This window comes from Pipra filicauda, unplaced genomic scaffold (genome assembly GCF_003945595.2).
Source record: "Pipra filicauda isolate LSUMZ 115617 unplaced genomic scaffold, ASM394559v2 scaffold534_size341627_pilon, whole genome shotgun sequence".
Taxonomy (NCBI): Eukaryota; Metazoa; Chordata; class Aves; order Passeriformes; family Pipridae; genus Pipra; species Pipra filicauda.
The window spans coordinates 30,392-43,969 of NW_024104681.1; the positions used below are offsets into that span (position 1 = coordinate 30,392).

At 50.4% G+C, this 13,578-nt stretch overlaps 1 protein-coding gene across 3 annotated transcripts in view; it reads right to left on the reverse strand.

Annotated features, from left to right (window-relative positions):
• CEP250 (centrosomal protein 250) overlaps positions 1 to 13,251 on the reverse strand; it is a 29,278-nt gene extending 16,027 nt beyond the window's left edge. For 2 of the 3 annotated variants that reach the window (XM_027719119.2, XM_027719118.2), the window contains exons 1-18: positions 13,113 to 13,251; positions 12,454 to 12,510; positions 11,664 to 11,746; positions 10,941 to 11,106; positions 10,133 to 10,239; positions 8,658 to 8,870; positions 8,024 to 8,120; positions 7,450 to 7,548; positions 6,513 to 6,674; positions 6,020 to 6,198; positions 5,387 to 5,569; positions 5,098 to 5,242; positions 4,684 to 4,830; positions 4,283 to 4,513; positions 2,315 to 2,508; positions 1,848 to 1,975; positions 1,500 to 1,669; positions 463 to 642 (exon numbers count right to left, since the gene is read on the reverse strand). In XM_027719119.2, coding sequence (XP_027574920.2) covers positions 463 to 642; positions 1,500 to 1,669; positions 1,848 to 1,975; positions 2,315 to 2,508; positions 4,283 to 4,513; positions 4,684 to 4,830; positions 5,098 to 5,242; positions 5,387 to 5,569; positions 6,020 to 6,198; positions 6,513 to 6,674; positions 7,450 to 7,548; positions 8,024 to 8,120; positions 8,658 to 8,870; positions 10,133 to 10,239; positions 10,941 to 11,106; positions 11,664 to 11,746; positions 12,454 to 12,510; positions 13,113 to 13,220 — 2,649 coding nt within the window. In that variant the 5' untranslated portion in view covers positions 13,221 to 13,251. Of the gene's footprint in view, positions 1 to 462; positions 643 to 1,499; positions 1,670 to 1,847; positions 1,976 to 2,314; positions 2,509 to 4,282; positions 4,514 to 4,683; positions 4,831 to 5,097; positions 5,243 to 5,386; positions 5,570 to 6,019; positions 6,199 to 6,512; positions 6,675 to 7,449; positions 7,549 to 8,023; positions 8,121 to 8,657; positions 8,871 to 10,132; positions 10,240 to 10,940; positions 11,107 to 11,536; positions 11,614 to 11,663; positions 11,747 to 12,453; positions 12,511 to 13,112 lie in introns of those variants that run through there. The other variant, XM_027719122.2, reaches the window with a different exon arrangement.
• Positions 13,252 to 13,578: the final 327 nt, after the last annotated feature.

A 13,578-nucleotide genomic window follows, 5' to 3' on the forward strand; every position in this document is an offset into this window, starting at 1 on the left:
GCGCAGCCCAGAAGACATCTCTGAGTTACTGTTCAGAAATATTCCAGAGAAGGCTTTAAAAAGATTTTTCTCCAGTCATCATTCCTGCTGTGCCCTCCCCATTCCCACAAAAGAAAACTCCCATCCATCCTCCTGGGGATTCAGTCCCACAAAATCAGTTTGGCTATAACCACATATTAGAAAACATCCCAAGGAGACTGTTAGTGAAGATACTCTGAGGTGAGTCTTAGAAAAAACGGAACACAACAGCAGCACAAAAATCTCATCTGAAAGGTGACGTTTCTGCCCGGCTTTCTATGAGAGGTCTCATTCCTAATCCTGAAAATAGCCCTGTTCACCTTTCACCCCTCCAAATGCAATGTAGAAGACATGGAGGACATGCTCCACACAGCCTGACATCCTGCCATCTCCCACAGCTCCAGCCTTGCAAAAACACATCAATTCTCCTTTCACAATCTTTACCTCTTGCTTGGCATTTTCCAATCTCGTTCGTTCCTCTTCTTGTTGAGCCTGCAGAGCGGCAACTTTCTGTCTCATCTCAAACAGAATCTTCTTATGCTCCTCTTCTGTCTCTGCCTTCCCTTCTTCCCATTCCTTCAGCATCTTCTGCATCTCTGCATGGTGCTCTTCTCGTTCGCTTGCCTGATGAGGGGAGGAAAAGTCTTCCAGGTAAAGTGCCAGCCAAGCTCTTCACAGAAAAATGTGAAGCCTTATCCCTCCCACAAACCCCAACCTGAACAGAGCACAGGAGTGGCTTTCTGCCCTCCAGAAATCCTGAACTATTACCACGGAATTTGACAGGAGTGTCAGCAGGTGCAAGAATCATGGAGTCATGGAATCCTTTCTGTTGGAAAAGACCTTTACGAGCAATTAGTCCAACCACTAAGACAAGGACACGTCCCCATGCTCCCTCTGCTGGCTGCCTGATTCCTGGCACCTCTCTCCTCAGGCTTTCTCTCTGCTCTCAGGGTCCCTCTGCTCAGACCTCCCCTCCCTTTCCAGCCATGAGCAGGTGCAGACGATCTGCAGGGCAAGGAGGGGGCCCATGGCCCAGTCACGAGGACTGAAGGACCAGGGACAAGGGGCCTGTTCCATATGTTTCAAGCCCAAAGCTGATCCCTCTGTCCCCTGGGTAAGGGCAAAAAGAGAGGAACCAAGTTCCCTTGACTGCAGCTGGCAGCACTGTTGGCATCTGCTCCATGGCAGGCAGCAGTCGGGTCTGATCCTGCCCTTGGCTGCCACGCTTGGGGTGGGAACCTCCCAACCTGCTCTGCAACTCATCTGACACCCACACTGAAGCCGTGGCTGCATTTACTGTCCCAGCATCATCCTTTGGGTCTTCCACTGCCTTCAAGTCCCAGCTGCTGGCTCTGCTGCCTGGCCCAGCAGTGTGAAGCCCATGGCAGGTGATTGCTGCCATTTCCCACGCTCAGGCTCCGATTCTGCTAAACCAGCCCACAGAGCTGGCCTGAACAATTCACCAGCGTATTGTCTCCTACCAGGTCTTGCAGGAGCTTCTTTATTTCCCCTTGATGAGCAGTTTCCTCAAGTCTGAGGGTATCGTGATACTGCTGCTCTGCCTGCAAGAGTTGTTGGGCCATGTCTTCCCTTTCCTGCTTCCCGAGGGCTCTCTCTGCTTCCAGCTCACGTTGGAGGCACTTCACTTCCCCTGCAAACACGACCAAGGGCAAGATTCAGAGTCTTTACTGACCTCCAGCCCTTTCAGTTTCAGTGTAGGAGGACCCTGCCTCCAGCCCCTCTGTGCCTCAGAAGCCCTGCAGACAGAGGTGGCTTTACAGTAGCTTCTCTAGGTCGGGGCCTAGAAACAAAGCACACAAAACTCCCACCTTGGATCACCTCCTTGGCCTGCATGACTGTGTGCAGCTGAGCTTCCAGGTGACTCCTGGTGATCTCCAGCTGAGATACCTGCTGCTGAGCCGCAAACAGGCTGGATTCCAGGGTCTCCTTCACTGACCTACAAGATGCAAATGGACAGAAAAAGGAGTTTCTTGCTTCTGACACCCACAGGGAGTATTCCAGAATAATGTGGCTCAAGATCCCCACATCCGAGTACAGAAAATGGGTGGCATGGAAACTGGAATATAGAAGGCATATTTGTGCCATTTCCATAGCAAAGCAGGGCCTTCCAAGGGAAGGCCCAGGCTTTCCTTATGGCCTGGCCCAATTTGACCTCAATAGCAAATCTACAGCTGAAAAGCACAGAGGATGCAATAAACCCCTCTGTAGTGCTTTCCACCTTTATTATTACAGCCCTTCAGTCATGTCCTGCCCAGGGTGTCCCCCCTGCCTTTACCTGGCCTCTGCCAGCTGCTCAGAAATGCCCTGTCGGTCCCGCTCCGTGGCTGCCAGTCGCACCTCCAGGGCAGCCTTCTCCCGGCCCAGCAGCTCCTTCTCCCTGCACGCCTGGGCCAGCGCCTGCTCCTGGCAAGAGGACTCCTGGCGCAGCTGCTCCAGAGCTCTGCCAGCCGACTCCTTCTCGTGGGAAACCTGGAAGGTGGACACACGACAGCTCGAGTCCTTCCTCGGGAGCCCTGTGCAGAGCCAGCCAGTGCCACCTGGGAGCCAGCCAGAGGACAAAGAGCTCCTGCACTCTGGGCTCAAAGTTTCAGAGCATCTGCCGTGTGCAGCACTGATACCCTGGGCTGCCAAAAGGCACTGGCACCGTCAACTTGAAGTGATGTGTCAGGCCCTTCTGGTTTGCCTGGGACCAGATACCTCCTTCACGACAAACATCCCTACTCCAAACTATTTGTTGTCATTCAAAAACACTGCATCTTCCAGAACTGCCACTTTGCAAACGAAATTTCCATCAATCCATTCCAGAGCGGGAAATTTTCAGGGAAGGCTGAGCAAAAGCAATTTTGCTCGCTGAAGCAAGTGAAAATACACAGGGTTTCTCCTTCTAGGAAAAAAAACCCACGTGAAAGTGTCACCTCCCTCAGTGTGTAAAGCAGCTGTACGTGTGAGGGGATGCTTGGCAGGGAAACGGCCCTTGTGGGGAGCAGTCACTCAGTGATTTATGCAAGTCTAGCTGATGTGGCCAAAGCAGACTCTATCTGCACAGCAGTTCACACCAACAATACCATTTACTTACACAAAGAAGTAGTCTAATGTAGCTTAAGATTAACTGTGCTTTTTGAGCTGTTTTCTTCAGTATAAAACCTCTGCTGTGTATTTGCCAAACCTACCACATCCTCCAAAACTGTGACTAACAGAAAAGAAACAAACCACTTTCTCACAGTTATCCTATAATACCCAATCTAAACCTCCCCCGGCACAACCTGTGGCCATTTCCTCTTGTCCCTTGTTCTCTGGGAGCAGAGTCTGATCCCATCCTGGCTCCCCCCTCCTGTCAGGGAGATGCAGAGAGCAAGAAGGTTCCCCCGAGCCTCCTTTTCTCCAGGTTGAGCCCCTCAGCTGCTCCTGATGCTCCAACCCTTTCCCAGCTCCGTTCCCTTCTCTGGACACGCTCCAGCTCCTCAATGTCTTTCTTGTTGTGAAGGGCCCAAAACTGACTCCAAGATTTGAGATGAGGCCTCATCAGTGCCCAGCACAGGGGGAGGGTCACTGCCCTGGTCCTGTTTGACACGCTATTTTTGATACAAGCCAGGATGCCTTTGCCCTTCTTGGCTACCTGGGCACACTGACAGCTCATGTGCAACTGCTGTTCACCAGCACTCCCAAAACCTTTTCCCCCAGGCAGCTTTTCAGCCACCAAGTTGCACATATGTCTTGAAATAGAATTCCAAGAATTTAAAGATGTTACTCCCTTTCTTAGCAGTACAGGACAGCAGCCATAGACCTGCAGCTTTTTCCTGCTCTCTAGGCTCAAACAAACCGAGTTTTGAAAGTTGCTGATTCACCAACAAAAAGCATCAACAGAAACATGCAGTTCATTTTTTTGTTTCAGAAAACAAGGTTCAGACCTACACAGTTTGTTTCTTTTGCCACATGTGAGATTAGTAGCCCCACTCAGATTCAAGGGCAACACAATTGTCTCTTTGCAGTTTATCAAAAGCCACAAAAGAGGCCAACAGAGACAGGTGGACTAAAAGACTCCGTAGAAGCACAGGACAACTCAGAACTGCAGAACAGCTCTGCAAGCCATCCACACATTTCCAAAAAGGAGCAAACAAAGCCTTGTGACCTCCAGCACTACCATGTGTCCCCTTGACCAAACCACTGCAGAATCTAACAGGTACAGCTCCCCTCAGCCAAGCAGCTAAATGCCCACCTGGACATGCCACCTTTTTGGTCTCACCTGACGGAATTTCTCCTGGGTTTCTGCCTTCTCCTCTCCCAATGCCCTCAGTTCCACCCGCAACTCCTCCTGTTGCTCCTCTGCTTCCTTCAGCAGCTGCTCCAGCTGGGCTTTCTCTGTGCTGAGCTCTTCATTAGCTCTTTCACAAAAGTTCAGCTTCTCCTGCTCAGAGACCTTTGCTCTCTCCATTTCATCCACTTTAGCCGACAGAACTTCCTTCTCTTGCTCCAACTACAGTCAGAGAACCACAGAGGAAATAAAGTACAGTAAGAATTACTAAGAAGTTTGGCTCAGACACAAAAGGAACAATGCCATGGTCACACTGTCCCCAGGCAAGAAGGCTGAGAAGCAGCAGCAGCTGGAGATGAACATCTGGCAATGTCTTTGGCAACTCTGCTCACCTGCAGCATGTGTTTGTTCAGTTGCACTTTGTCCAGTGCAAGAGCTTCATTGATGCTGCTCATCTTTGCTGCTGCAGCCCGGAGATCAGCTCTTTCAGCATTCAGCTTGTTCTGAGCCGCTGTCAGCTCTGCCACTGACCGCTCTGCCTGGAGGGGCAAAAGAACAGTGGAACAACAAAGGCAGCAAAATCCCACACTTCAGGCAGCAACTCCACCTCCCTGGCTGTCTCTGACTTACTCCCAGGGCAGAGCCCCCAATGAGCTCATGGGAATCAATGGCCCCAGACAATGAGTCTGGTCAGGCCACCATTTTCCATGGAGAACAACATTGTCCCTGTCTTCTACTGCCAGAAACAGCATCTGAGGAGAAAAAGTCCCCCTGACAAGTGCTGCCTAGGAATAAGGTGTCCATACCTTCTCCAGAGCCATGGTAAGCTCATCCTTCTCTTGCTCTAGCAGATCCCTCTGAAGCTGCAATTTCTCCAGTGTCTGTCTCATGATTAACAATTCCCTCTGCAATGATGAGTGTTTTCCCTCAAGCGCAGCCAAGTCCTTCACTCTATGAGGAGGGAAAGGCAAGGTTTTATCAAAAACCAGTCTGTGATCCAAACGAGGAGCATTTGTGCACCATTTGTTCCTTTATGCTGAGCCTCTTCAAGCCCAGCACTGCCCACCCCTGCCCAGAGAAAGCCTGAACACTCACAGGAGCTCCTGGTCACGCCGTGCTCTCTCCATCCTCTCCTGCTGCTCTGCCTTTTCTGCCTGGGCCGACTCTTCCTTCAGCTGCAGCTCAGCTTTACTCTGACGCAGACAAGAGGCTTCTTGCTCCATTAATCCCAGCTGTTGCTGTAGCTCTTCCCTAGTTTTCTCAAGATTTGCACAGTCCCTGCAGAGACAAGGCTCAGTCAGAAGAACAAAGAAGCCTGGAGAGTCACAGATCCCATTTTTGGCACTCCAGGATGGAGCTGGGGGCAGCAAGCTAAGGAAGACCTCGCTCTTTCCCTCTCAAGGAAACCCCTGAAGAGGGAAAGAAAGGCAGGCTTTTGCCTTCCTTCAGTGAGAAACAGTGGCTGGGAAAGGGCACCCAAAGAACAGCATTCAGGGAGACAGCTTGGCAAGAGGGAAGCATCTTGTGTTCCAACATCACTGTCCATCTCAGAGACAGCCTTGGGAGTCACTGTAGAGCATGAAAAGCCTTGACAGGACGATGCTGAAGTGCCACACCGGGGCCTACATGTGGAAGGGCAGGTGAGTTCTTTGCTCAGAACACCTCTGCAGTCCCACAACTGGAAACAGACTGCTTCTGAATGCAGGAGGAGGAGGAGGAAACACTCACCTCCTGAGTTCCTCTACCAAGGACTGGAGGTGCTGTTGGTGGCTGCTGGACCTCTTGCATTTCTCCTCCAATTTCTCAAGCTTTTGCTGCACCTCCCTGCACTTCTCTTCCTGCTGTCTCTGCTGCTGCAGCAGGAAATTGTTTGAGTCCTCCCTGGCAGAAAGCTCTTCTCTCAGGGCCTGCAGGAACAGACAGGGAAAGAGCACAAACAAGCAGTAAGGAGCAGGGAAGATGGGTCCAGAGAGCTGAGAGAAGCAGCATGCACAGACAGCTCCCCTGAAGGCAAAAAGCTGTGCTGAGGGTGTGGGGATCAAAGAGAGAAAAGCAGAAGAACACAGAGCTGGTGAGACCAGCAAGGCAGTGTGGGACCACGAGCGTGAAGGCGAGAAAGAAAGTGGCTCGACGGGCCGAGGGAATGGGAAGGGTGTCGAGCTGAGCGAGGCATCGGCAGCTGAGCCTGTGGCCAGTGGGCAAGACAAGCACAAGGGCTCACCTGTGTCGCCCCTCGCATCCTTGCCAGTGCTTCCAGAACCAATCCAAAGGCATGCCCTGTGTCAACCAATCTCGGAGCAGAGAAGATGTTCCCAGACTCTGCATGATGGGAACTGTCAGTGCAGATAATGCTGACCAGGCTGTCGCTGTCGTCTAACACCACCTGAGAGCCCACATCAAGCTGTTAGTCTTTGCTCATTCTACTTTATCTTATTCTCCTTTTCCCCTCACTTCACCCTGGAGTCATTAAAAACTCAATTGTCTCATTTCTGCAGTCCAAACAAGTTTGTCCCTGTGGCCACAGGTACTCCGGGGATTTCTGAATACAGCTACTCTTCACAAGTGTAAAGTGGCTGGAGGCTGCCCGAATGCTCACTTCCTTGAAGCTGTGTAAAAGAGCTGATAATTAAACTCTCCTCCCTCAAGGGAATTTTAGGTATAAGTTGAGGTTACCTCTGAACAGTTGCAATTTTAGGGAGATTATGATGGTCAGTGAACATAGAGGGAAGAAGCAGAGTTGGCAAGTGCATTGACTGAGTCAGTGACCTTTTATAAAAATCTGAAGAGCAACAGTCATTGCTCAAAGAGGGTGGAGAAAGTACCTAAGAAACACTGGAATATAAATGTCAAGTAGCACACAAAGCAGAGACCAAAAGAGACCTTAGTGGGACGGTGAAGGCAAAGGTACTGAAACTTCTAGTGGTTCAGATGAAGTGTCACAGGACAGCAACTTGCAAGTTAGGACAGGTTCTATGTCATAAAAGTGGTCTAAAAATCAAAGAGGCAATGCCAGTTAACACAGTCAGTACACAACATGTATCTCTGGTCCCTGGGCTAGTCTGTTGTCTTCCTCAAGTACTTTAAAATCAAATTTACAGGGATGTGGTCCCTGCACCAACTCTGTACCAACTCTGGTACTGTACCAACTCTGTACTCACCTCAGTGATATTTTTTATGAGCTTTTGGAGGAAAAGATTCTCTTCTTTGGCACTTTTAGTCAACGAAGCTTCAAACTCTTTCTCTATCCAACTTGATTCCTGAGAACAGAATAAAGAAAGGGTGGGCAGGGAAGAGCTGCTCCCATCTGCAGTGTTCCCATCCTCAGCAGCATTGTCATGCCGATGGGTTTCAGCCCTAGTGATTCCAGTATACTCCTGCCCATATCTACTCCATTTCTTCTTTGCTAAAAGGAAGAGGAAGACCAACAACTGGTTTTTATAGACTGCTACTAAGCTGTCAGCTCCAAGCAACTCTGATCCCCACAGATTAAAGTCACAGGCAGAAGAGCATTGGTGTGACCCCTCAGAGGAAGATACCTGAACTGTCTGCAGCTCCTCTGCCACTGCCTGCACCTGAACTGACTCCACATCAGCCAAACTCACAAGGAATAGTTTGGCCAGGTGCCTGACGTTCCCATATGCTGAGCATCTTTCCTTCTCTGTCTCTTGAGGAAGCTGTGCTCAGGCTGGAGAGCAAACACTGGGCTATCTCCCAGGTAAAGGTAAAACATACTAGAATCTCCACTGTGTCGTTAAGTGTTTTCATGGTCTTCTCCTTCTCCTCGTTCTGCTTCTGAGACTGTACAAGCAAGGCTGAGAGCTCCATCACCCTGAGAAGAGAAGGTCCATGTGCCATTCCAAAAGCTTTGCACACCATCACCTGTTAAAGAGCAAAGCAGCTCCCGGAAGCATAGCAGAGAAAGTTCAACCCAGGAAACAGCAAAGGCAGCGCTTATCTCTACAGGTTAATAGGCTTCATCTTGAAAAATGGCACTTCTTGCCCCAAAGGCCTCTGCACTCAGTCTTGCAAGGAATTGTCAGCACAGAGGTGCTACAGTGCTTGTGATGGCCCTGGGCAAATTCCTCCCAACTCCTTCAGCACAGCCCAGAGTAGCAACAGGGACACAGTTCTCTTTATACTGGTCTCAGTTTTTCACCAAGAACCAACTAACAGCGAAAGCACTCTAAGAGGCAATCTCTTTTCCACTCTTGTCTTACTCAGAAGTTTCTGTTGAGCAGATGATTTTTTCTATCCTTTCTGTTTAAGGCAAGAGTTTGCCCGGGACAGAAACAGGGCTGTGCTCAATGGGTGTGTTCTAAATGTGAACAAAAAGATAATGTAATAGCAAAGTTTTAAACACCTTTACCTGTCCTGAAGCTCCTTCTTCTCCAGGTCCCACCTGACTTCCTGAGTTTTGTGGTTTATTTTCTGTTCCATTTGCTGGTCTGCCTGACCCTTCAGGACAGGCTTACCCAGAGCTATGGACTCCCTGAGCTGCACGCTGGAGTTCAGGTGGGAGCAGTTCACCAGGATAGATCCACAAAGCCTCATTTGTTCCGCCTTCAGCTCTGACAAATCTCTGGAGAGGAACCAAGAAACAGCCAATGTTCACACCACCATCTTTATCAGCTGACTCACTTCTGAAGCATGTAATCATGCAACAGGCAATGCTGGCAGGCAAGATGACCTCTTTGCTGGGGAGAGTCATTAATGTGACACTTGGGGACCAGGACACATCTTGACAGCTGAACAAAGACTTTCCTGGGTAGTTGAGGGAGGAGTTTGTCTTCTCCTCAGATGTAAGAAGAAAGATATGGCACAGCCAGAAGGCCTCAAGAATCCCTAATTACTCTTATTATTGTTGCTCCTGCTCTATCTTATTAACATACTCTTGATTATCTTCAATAGGTGCCAGGAATTTTACCAAAGTCCCCAGCTTTTATTCAAGGGAATCAGCCTTAAGTGCTGTTATCATCCCCCCTTGGACTGTTAAGAGGCTCATGATCATACCTATATAATAAACACTTCAGGAAAGGGGTGTAAGAATTGGCCTAAAATGCTTTAGCATAAAAGTACAAATAACACAAACATTAAATAGCAGGTCAGGCAGACTTTACACAATAGGGAAGACTTATATCCAAATAAAACAAATGGCTGATAGTAACCCAGAGTTTGAAATTGCATGCTGACACCAGAAGAAGGTATTATTATGGCTATGTTATTTTTGCATAGAAGGCAACTGTGAGAAAGGAACCTCAGTGAGCCCAAGAACAAGAAAACAGTCATAAAAAGAGGTATCAAACTAAGCAAAATAAATTGGATAAATGCAGTAACAGTGTAGAGAAGCTATTTTTTCTCTGAACAACACTAGGAGATGAATAAGTGGATACAAACCAATCAAAATAAATGTACATTGGAAATGAAAAGGGGAAAAAAGGTATGCATTAATGATCTTTCTCTCAGGAGAAGAAACCTAGTGAGATTTTTAAGGCAGGTTTTTGTCATTCTCTACAAGGGACTGCTCCATACACTGAAGCATTGCACAGCTTCAGTGAATCTATTCCCAGGTGTCCACACATGCCTGTGCCTGTGTTCATGTGCCCACACATCACCACAGCCAAGTCACCTGTTCAGGGCCTCTGCAGTGCTCAAGCCCCTCAGCTTTACCTGCAAACAAAATGCTTCTGAAAACAGCCCAAAGCATTGCTTCCAACTGCCAACAGAAAAAAAGGTAGGAGAAATCCCCTCTTTTGCTGTAACTAACGCAACACTGAGGTTCAAAAAGCAGGTGTGAAGGCAAGCCATATATTTTCTGAAGCTCTTGCCTTAACTTCCACTCACCGGTCCGTGGCAGTCTTCATCTCCAGGAAATGACGGCGGAACGTCACCACCTGACGCCACAGGCTGAGCAGACGGTTATGTTCCCCCTTTAAGTAGTTGTCATAAAGCTACACATGCAAAGACAGAAAGAAATGCCAATTCAGCCTTCACTGTCACTGTACACATCTCTCAGATAGGGGAGTACAACCACCACCACCAGGTGCCCTTTAGGAACTACTGCACCAGGGACATTAAGGACTGCAGAGGTACCACAGAGGCACACAGCAGACCTGCCAAGAAGGGAACACCCACATTTCTCCTGCAGCAGTGGATAGCAGCAAAGCAAACTAATCATGATTCATCCCCTCACCTTGCAGAGGTGTCTCAGCCTCTGTGGAGGAAGACAAACACAAGCCCCTCTAAGCCCTGTGTCAGGTTGCCTTACAACAGGTATGGGAGGCCTGTCTTGTTCCTCTGTTTGGCCACTTTGAATCTGAACACACACAGAGCTCTCTAGTCTCCACTGCTCGAGACAAGGATTTAGGAACTATTAGAAAGAGAAGCATTCCTGTGACTGCCCTACAGTGCCCAGCAAGAGCCAGCATTTGCCTTTAGGACCCAGCAGTACAGTCACAGCAGGTGGGCATCTCCCACCAGCACCATTTGCTGACACTCCTCCCCCTCACACTCCTGTCCCGCTTACCAACACCAAAACCTCCAGTACACTTCAGCAGAGCCACAACCCCCACATAGCAAGTTCTCTATGCCAGGAACAAAACGCATTCGTGTTCCGACCTGGCATGGCTGAATTCCCACAGCCCATCCCTACCTCACGCTCATGGCGCCACTCACTCTCCTTCAACTCCAGCTCCTCCCGGGCCCTCATCCAATCCACCGTCAGCTTTCCAACATCTTCTCTGAGGGCTGAATTAACCTCACTGGCTTTATCAAGGTGCTCCCGCAGGAGAGTGTTCACTTCTGCCAGGTTCTCACACCTTGGAAAGGGAGAAACAGCAATGAGGTCACTGAACAACTGCTCTCCAGCATCCCTGTGATCTTCCAGCTCCCTCAACACTGACTTTGCTGCCTGAGAGGCAGTAAAAGCACTTTCTAGGATTAAGATCTGTGATGAAAAACTCATTTGCTTTCCCTTGCTTTGAGCCTTTAATTTCCACCTATGATTTTGTTTTCCCCTTCATCCTTGATGATGCCCACAATTAACAACTCGCCCCCTCCTTCATGCTGATGGTCACTGGATGCATCACCTTTCTCCAGCACTGTCTGAGCCACTCACCTACTGAACCACAGAATAATTTAGGCTGGAAAGGGACCTTTCACCCAGAATACACACCCCCCCTCCCCACTCAAAGCAGAGCCATTCAGCACACAGCACTATTACTGCACCACAGAAAACAGATGGTGGACCTTTCTCCTGCCAAAGCAGCTTGCCCAACCGCTTCCCTTGGGGACACCAGGCAGCACCGACAGGTTTTTCCCTCACTTCCATGAGCATCCAGGATACCAAGTATGAAGAAATGCTTCTTCCTTGTACCTTTGCTGCTCCTCTTCCACCTGAAGCAGGGCTTTCTCCAGGCTGTGGTCTGCTGTGGCTTCCCACCTGCCTGGAAGGGATCCCTTAAGAAAAAAGGAAATGTTTAGTCAAATGCTGGTGTTTCCTTCACCACTGTTAGCATCCACCACCTTCCTGTCCATTAGTTGGGTATCTCAGGAGCTCGTGGTTTCCAGATGTGTTGTGACTACAGAGGAGAAGGGAGTACAAGGGAAGTGTTACTCAGTGAGTAGCTCTCCTCACTCTTCCACTGTTGAACCCTCACAGCTATGTATCCTCAGCTCATGACCTCAAGTGCTGACTTTGACTTGAACCCTGGGAATGCTCTCCTATTCTCCTACCCTTCGGTTTCCATGTTTACTTTAGCCGTGAAGCAGAAAGAAAAGCACAGAGCCAGGTCTGTACATTGAACACCAGCATTCCTGCCTTCCAAAACGCTGCGTTTCAACTGGTTCTTCCTCCAAGACAGCTGTACCATGTAACAGGCAGCACAGTCCTCTCCTGAGACCCAGGACAAAGGTTACTGCAGCAATAAAGCACTCTTTCACAGAATTAAAATCCTCAACTGGGTTCTCCTGACTAGCATTTCTGGGACTACTGGCTGCCCTAAGAATGGCAACTGGACAAAACTGACGGGAAAACTCAGAGCGCTTCTCTAAACCCTCAGACAGTAAAATCTTGTTTTCCTGTCGTTGCTTTGTGAAGGTGTTTTTTTGGTCTGCAATTAGGAATGCTACGTACACTCTCTTTAGTCCACAACCTGCACACTCACCCCTCCGGCTTTCACTTGCTGCTCCAACTCTCGACACCAAGTCTGGTACCGCAGTACCTGGGTGGATACAGAGAATGAAGATGAGCGAATGCAGCGTGTAACAGAGTTGGCTCTTCCTGCATTAGTTTTTCTCTGAGTCTGTACAGCCCAAGCACAGTGATGCCGATACAGCCAACAAGAAGTGATTACAACAGAGAGAAGTTCCACTTTAATATGACAGAGACTGAGGCGGGGTTTCTTTCACAGGTAGCGCTGTCGGCTCACCTGAGACGGCGATGGAGACACACGTGGGCAGCTCTGCCGGGCCTACGGCCACCACCTACCCCGAGACAACGGCTGGGTGTTCGAGGGAACGCCTCCTTTGAAGCGATGGAAATGAGTTTTCAAATTTGCTTTGCAAGCCAACCAGCTCGGCTCCTGCCTCGGACAAGCCCTACTAAGGGGGCCAACCAGCAGCGTTGCTGCGGCCCGGAACCGACCTCGGGGGAGCTCAGCGGGGCGACCGCGGCCGCTCCGGGGCCACTCTTCCCCGAGCTCCGGGCTGGGCGAGTCCCCCCGGGGAGGCCACGCCGAGTCCCCCCGGGCAGCGCGGGCGGCCCGGCCACCCCCTCCCGGCCCCGGGCACCCCCTCCCGGCCCCGGGCACCGCCCGCCCCTCACCTCGTCCTGCAGCTGCCGCACCAGCCCCGCCTGGCGCTGCTGCGCCTCCTCCGCGCTCCGCATCCGCCGCCGCAGCGATCCCGGGCTGCGCTGCCCGTCCTCCGCCATGGCCCGGCCGAGCCCGCCCGCCCCGCCGGGCCGCGCCTCCCGCCCGCCCGGAGGGCCCTGCCCGCCCCCAGGCTCCGGCCCGCCCGGACGGTCCCGCCCGGGGCCGCTCGGCCCTGGCGCAGCCTCAGTGTGGGGGCTCAATGTGAGGCCTCTCCGCCGGTCTCGCCGTGCTGCTGAGGGAAAGCGCTGCCTTGGCAGAAAAATTAATTAATTAGAAAAAACACTGTTAATGAATCCTCTGCTTTTCACCGAGAATCGTTCTGGGAGCTGGTTAAGCTCATTGTTTAAAATCGTTTTGTATTTGGCTGCTGAATGACACTGACTTGTTTTCAGGCCCTGCTTTTTGCTGTGGCGGCAA